Here is a 7,251-nt window from a genome sequence, read left to right on the forward strand (position 1 = left end):
TACTTTTTGCTTTTAGTTAGCCTTTTGCTACTTTTAGTTACTAGCTAGACTTTTGCTACTTTTAGCAAATATTTAGCTATTTAGCCTTTAAGTAGACGATAGTTAGAAACTAAAAGTAGTAACTAAAAGTTTCAAGTATAAACTGTGGCTAAATAATACATATATAATAGCTAAATATTTGCTTGAAATAGCTAAATGATATTTAGAAACTAAAAGTAGTACAAAACAAACTAAAATTTAAAGTAGTAAGAGGCTAAACTGCAGAGGTTAAAAAATGTATCACAGTTTAGCCTGTTACTACTTTAAATTTTAGTTTATTTTGCTACTTTTAGTTTCTAGCTAAAATTTACTTACTTTAAGCAAATATTTAGCTATTAATTGTATTATTAAGCTACAATTGAACCTTTTAGTACATTTAGCTTTAAGTTGGTGTTTTGCTACTTTTAGATAGTATTTTGCTTCTTTTAGCTTGAACAATTCTGTTTTAGTTCAATTGTGAGCAGTCATTCATCACTCAATGCATTGCCACTGAAAATACAAGCTCTATGGTTGCAGTAAAAACTAACCCTGCATTTTATCTCTCCGGTATATTATATTTTAAAGCAACAGACACAAAATCGTTTTTGCACATCATTAGCATCAGTGGAAGCACAAGACAGAGTTTCAGCTGTAAACTAACTTTACAGATGAAGGGAGTACCGTGAGCTGATTTTAAAAAGCCTACCGCAGTAAGGAGTGGTTCCGAGCAGCAACACGTCTGGCAAAGGAATCATAATTAACTGTCTCAGATGCTCCTACAGAAAAGAGGAACAGAAAAGAAAGGAAGAAGCACATTTTGACTAAAGTGAAACAGACAGGAGAGAAAACCTTGAAGTCCAGCTGAAGTACTTTAACCTCCTAAGACCCGAACTCTTGCATATGTGGATGCCAGGTCCTAGGAGATTAATGGATTTCAGTGTGTGTGTGTGTGTGTGTGTGTACAGCACATAGCAGTTCGCAAAACGCATGTATTGGTAAAATGCCAACAAATGCATGCTAAAGGGTGCAGTCTGTCTCCCTGGTGCAGAGCTTAAACCTTAAAAAGTGACGCCTTGTTTCAGGGCCATAGGTAGCTCAGATCCATGGACGTGTGCACAGCGTGTGTAACTGCTGGCAAGTGTGTGGGAGGAATCTTAATGTTCTAAAAGACAATTACTATTCATTTAGCATTTGATGCAGAGCAGTCCAGTTTGCTGTTACAGTCTTTAGTTTAACTGTTTAAGTAATACCATCAAAACAAAATGTTCAATTGAACTCATGCTATTAGAAATAATCTATCAGCTGCACTTTGTTTCCAGTGCAAATCAACCACAGTCTGATCAAGTTAAAGTAATGAATGAATGTTAATACATCTGCTTAGCTTTATTATGTTAGCTTTACATTTGCTCACACACTTGGCAGCAACGCTCAGGCAGACTCGAGTCATCAGTTGATCGATTCCAACATGCCTCTGCAGCATCTTCTGTGAACTCGCTCTACTCCAGCTCTTATTTTTCAAACTGTGCCTAAATTAATCAATGTCTGCCCGTCATGGATGCTGCTGGTTTCTGTACTTTGCTTTTTCATTTTGCTTCATGAAAATACAAGGAGGTCTCAAAACCAAACCAAATCACCAAATTTAAAATTTCAAACGCTTCAGTTTTTTTTTTTGATGAGCTTAAACCTCTGAAACAGGCAAATCAACGTTTTCGTGTCACTGATTTTGTGAGTCATGGCAGAGTTCTGTCTGTCTGCAGCTTTACTTGCTGCTGCTGCTGTGCCCTGATACAGATTATACAGACGTTTGCTTATTTAGGCCACACGTCTTAAGAAGAACTACCTGATTTTCTGCAACGCAAGTTAGACAAATTGTGTGTGCTCACACAAAAACTGTAGTAGAATCTAAAACAAATTCAACAACAAGAACAAAAAAATAAATAAAACACCCCCTCACCAGATAATAAGTCTTGATTTGCTGGACAAGAAAGTTCAAGTTCTGAATCTTCTGACTTGGGTCTCTGCAGGTGTTTGTTGCACCTTGAGGTGCAGCTGAGGGATTTCTGAAAATCAAAAACAACACCGAACAGGGCATTATGAGAAAAAACATGTAGTTATGATATAGAACCGAACGTTGTGCAGACTGTATCAGTTACAATCAAGCCATATGTTCTGTGCTGCGATAAGGATTTAAAAGCGTGGAGATGGTCCGTCCGGTTGGCAATTTTTAAATCAATTTTTACATGCATGTTGTGTTTTCACTTTTTTTAAATACTTAGCTGTAAAGATATGGAACGCACTGATTCATTCAGGTTACATGTGTGTGAATGAGAGGGAGGCCGGTGGAACAGTGAGGCTACAAGAAGCAGAGGTCACAAAGGTGCAGGACTTCAAGGACTTGGGGTCCACGGTCCAGGAAAATGGGGAATGTGATAAAGAGGTGAAGAAGAGAGTCCAGGCAGGATGGAGTGGATGGAGAAAAGTGTCAGGAGTGATTTGTGATAAAAAGATGTCAGCAAAGGTCAAAAGAAAAGTTTACAAGACAGTGGTGAGACCAGCTATGTTGTATGGTCTGGAGACAGAGACATGGACAGAAAGACAGGAGAAAGAACTGGAAGTGGCAGAAATGAAGATGTTGAGGTTCTCCTTAGGAGTGACAAGGATGGATAAGATTAGGAATGAGATCATCAGAGGTACAGCACTGGTTGAACAACAGGGAGATAAAGTTAGAGAGACCAGACTGAGATGGTTTGGACATGTCCAGAGGAGGGACAGTGGGTATATATTGGTAGAAGGATGTTAGAAATGCAGCTGCCAGGAAAAAAACAGAGGAAGGCCAAAGAGAAGATATATGGATGCAGTTAGAGAGGACATGGAGGTAGTTGGAGTGAGGACAGAGGATGCAGAGGACAGAGTGAGATGGAGGAGGATGACTCGCTGTGGCGACCCCTGAAGAGGGAAAAGCAGAAAGAAGAAATGCAGCCCTAAAACACCATCCATCCGTCTGCCCGTCCGTCCATCCATCCTTCCATCCATCTCACCAAGACACTCTCCAGATCCTCCTGGGGTATCCCGAGGCGTTCCCAGGACTCACAGTCCTAGTGGAACATGCACAGAAAGCCTCCCAAGGGAGCTGTCCAGGAGGCATCCTAATCAGATGCACAAACCAACTCCACTGACTTCTTTTGATGCAAAGGAGCAGTACTTCTACTCTGAGTTCTGCCCAGATGACAGAGCTCCTCACCTGCCATTGAGGTGAAACTCCCTGTCCGCAGAGCTGGTTTATGCCACCAGGAATCAACATGCCCAGTGACCCTCCCTTGCTAACTGACTGGCCTTTGATGCACCCGACCTCATCAGTCCTCTTCTTAGGTAGTGGGACACATAGAAGTGATATATTGTCATTCTGTTGAGCTTTGCCTGGATAAGCCTTTGGATCCAAGGCTTGACCACCTGTTCTTACTGGCAAGCTCTCCCCCAGGACTGGTTCCAGAGGGGTGCCCCAGTTTCTGTAATCCAGGTGAGGTTTCCTGATGCATGTGTTTGTTATCAATGAAAGTTTGACAAATTTCTATTGATAAATGGACTGTACTTATATAGCACCTTTCTATCTAATCAAGATACTCAGAGTTCTTTACAACACAATCTGTGCCCTCATTTACCTCCACACACATTCATACAGCACTCTACTACATCTCTACAAAACTAATCAAACAAATCATTCTATAGAGAATAATCAGTGCTTTAGATCACATTCATACACCGATGGGACACACATCGAGGGCAGTGAGGGTTCAGTGTCTTGCCCAGAGACACTTCAACATGTGACTGCTGTTGGAATCGAACCCCCAACTCTCTAATTGGAGGACGACTGCTCTAACCACTCAGCCACAGCCGCCCCAACCCCACACCCCAAATACATTTTACCTATTTGCAAACAGACAAATGATTCTCACTAAAACTGGGTGAGAGAAAACTACAAGTTAGTAAAAGTCTCGTCTCAAAATCTGCCATTCATTCCTAACTTTCGCCCACGTGACATCATTCTTCCAGACAAGGGTGTTTTTGAGTTAAACTGGGGGTGGCATTACACTTTCCACTCCAAAGCAATGCTGTAGCCACAGTGGTGAGCTGTTAGATTGACTCTTGTGGAGTCCTGAGATGAACTGTCAAAGTGTGACAACTCATTGACCACAGTGGCGTTACATGTAGGTCAGATTATTTATTTATTTCGCTCAGTGTCTGCACAGCGAGATTTGCTGGCAAACCAGACAACTTTTAAACCCTTTGATTCAGACACATAACAAGTGATCATATTTGTTAGTGGATCATAAACCTGCCTGTCTCTCTACATGCTGTTTGTCCCGTTTCTGATTCGGTCTCTCCCCCATCGGTGTCTAACTGCCACTAAACAGCAGGCTCTAATCCCAGAGGGTCTCGCAATCTGGGAGATTATCCCGCCTCTTCCCCTCCCTTCATTGCAGCATTGTTTTTGAATTAGGAGCTGGTCATGGTGACCATTAGGGGTTTAAGTGGGGTGAAGTGATGCTGTTAACTTGGAGTGGCTAGACAGAATTATCCACAAGTGCAATTTTGGATCATTGATCATTATTCGGATTTCCTCTCTATTTACAACACATCAAATCCAGATTCTACATTTAGAGTGATTTTTTAAAAAACATGAAACACGCCCACCGTCAGTCAGTTTGTTAAGGATGGGGGTAAAGCCATCAGAACAGAAGGCAAGCAAATTATAATCTCTTAAGTAGCATCTATGATGTCCTTTAAGTTTGAGCAAATCTTGTTTTTCTTCAAGCTGATGCTTCAAATCAACACATAGCCTTCACAGTAATTTTGACATTTTCTGAGAAAACTATAAGTAGCGAGGAAGTTATATTTAAAGTTTAAGACTGACTACAAAGATACCCTTTATTACTGCAGACTGACAATGACTGCTCTGTTGGTGCTTGGATAAGAATTTAAGAAGAAACTGTATCAGTAACTGTTTGGTTGTGATATAAGAGGAGACAAAAAGTACAAATCTAAACTTAAAAGGCCTAGCATTCCTTGAAGGACCATATGCTGGTCGCCATCATTCATGCGAGTGTTTAAACTGAGATCATTTTATGTTGAGAAACAACAGAGTTGTAGCCATTTTGGTCAAACCATGAGAAAAATCATATCACAGAGTATTTGATGTGAACGACATTCAGCTAATACCCGCAAATACACTTAATACCTGCAAAAATGACTACCGGTAATATCATTTTTATTTTTAGGATTAATTGGCTGTGATGACAATACTGAACTGAACTGTCTCCAAAAGACAATCGCTTGTAGATGTTTGTTCAATGATCGTGTCTTGACAGTTTAATGAGAATACATGGCGTGCATTATGAGATATTTTGCTAATAGACAGAAACCCACACCTTTAGGCAGGTGATAAAACACCACAATGCACAACCAATGGCATTAACACACCCACATTTAGTTTTCAATGTATAAAAGCATCATAAATGCCACCAGTTTGAAAACACAGACTGGTTGCACAAACAAACCGACTTACATTTGAGCCATTATCTCATTCAGAATCACTCCATCCAGCAGGTCTGAAAAGTCCAAACGAGCGCCTCCATCATTTGGAATGAACGTCTTGACCTAATAAGAAAGATGCAAGATGTTACAGTAATATTACAATCTCTGCAAGAGCCACAACCTAAAGGTTTCTGCACTTACCCAAGCGACAAGAGGGCTGAGCATGAAGTGATCCAGCGAGGGCAAGAACACTCCACTTTCCATCTTTACCAAGGTTGTGAGAGAGTCCCAGAAGAAACTGTTTCAATAAGGATAGCTAAGCAGAAAGCACTTCCTTTACAAAAAGTGATCCCGTCTGAGAGCAGTGCACCTTGCAGGCAGTCCCACTCATTTCTTCCAAAGGTACAGTATTCTTCCTACCATGGAGCGTTTATTTCAGTCACGAAAAGCTCAAAATTAGCGTCCAAACATCTCTGAATTTGCTCCGGTGACACCACAGAAACACTCATCCTGTCTGGTCATTTGCTGCAAAGGCATCAACACAACCCCCCCCCCCCCCCCGTCTCTCTCTCCTCCTCCTCCTCCTCCTCCTCCTCCTCCTCTAACCAGCCTCCCTGAGTCTCAGAGAGCTGGCTAACGCTGAATTTTAACCAGACAACTAAGTACTGAAAAATACTTAAATAACCACATTTTTTCTAAATAAAATGTAATTTTCACGGCTTCATTTTTTTATTTATTTAAAGCTAGTTACTAGCGAAATGCTAACAGTAAAATTAAAAACATACTTCTCCCTCCGTCGTTAACCGGTTACCATGGCGACACCATAAATACCTTTATGATAATCACAACGGCTAACTTCCGGTTAAGTAACCTAGCTTAAAAAAGTGGCTAAACAACGTTATCATTATTTAACTTTTGTAATTTAAACGCAAAGAGTGTGGAATTTTTCTTTTCTTACAAAGAAATTCCTGCCATCGGACTGCCCTTGAGGGAGATGACTTTGTTTTAGAGATAAATTCGCTCTAAATGTTAATTAAACAGTTGTCCATCTGAATCCAACAGCCTTCCGACCATGAATCTCATTCTATTAAACTTCAGCAGCCAAAGGTGTTGCCAGATAGAGTCTAGGTTTTCAGTCCAAAAATCTGTTAAAAACCGCCAAATCACACACAAAAAAAACCCCCCGCTCAAATTGTTACAGTATATTTACTGGTTGAACATGAACGCCCATCAATTCAAGCCAAGGAAATTTAACAATATGTGGCAAAACGCAACAATCCAACAATTATCTTCGCAGAAAGTTCCCAGCAAAATCAGATTGAAAAACGCACAGTGGGCAAATAATTACCCAATCTGGCAACACTGGCAGCATAAAGGCTTCGTGTAATGATGCAGCAGCGCCATCTTGTGGTATAAAATGAGCAGAACCGATTTTAGTTTAAAATCACATAAAATTAAATGAAAATTAAAAAAATATATATTGTGTTTGGATAAAAATATATATTTATCTAAAGAAGTAAACACAAAATGTGTTCATATATATAATATATACTAATTCATTCAATTTTTATTTAGACAGGTTAATCCCATTGAGCCTCGAGGACTCATTTACAAGAGAGACCTTTTTTCAATAAAGAAAGATGACAACAATGGACAACAACGAAAATATGTAACCATATTTAATATATAAACCATATATAT

At 39.9% G+C, this 7,251-nt stretch overlaps 1 protein-coding gene across 1 annotated transcript in view; it reads right to left on the bottom strand.

The window, feature by feature from the left end:
* Window positions 1–5,814, bottom strand: part of LOC119423108 (girdin) — a 27,739-nt gene extending 21,925 nt beyond the window's left edge. The window contains exons 1-4 of the mRNA XM_037690519.1: window positions 5,752–5,814; window positions 5,582–5,673; window positions 1,973–2,078; window positions 725–794 (exon numbers count right to left, since the gene is read on the bottom strand). Coding sequence (XP_037546447.1) covers window positions 725–794; window positions 1,973–2,078; window positions 5,582–5,673; window positions 5,752–5,814 — 331 coding nt within the window. The remainder of the gene's footprint in view (window positions 1–724; window positions 795–1,972; window positions 2,079–5,581; window positions 5,674–5,751) is intronic.
* Window positions 5,815–7,251: the final 1,437 nt, after the last annotated feature.

The sequence above is a fragment of the Nematolebias whitei genome, chromosome 16, assembly GCF_014905685.2.
Source record: "Nematolebias whitei isolate Nwh7 chromosome 16, NemWhi1, whole genome shotgun sequence".
Taxonomy (NCBI): domain Eukaryota; kingdom Metazoa; phylum Chordata; class Actinopteri; order Cyprinodontiformes; family Rivulidae; genus Nematolebias; species Nematolebias whitei.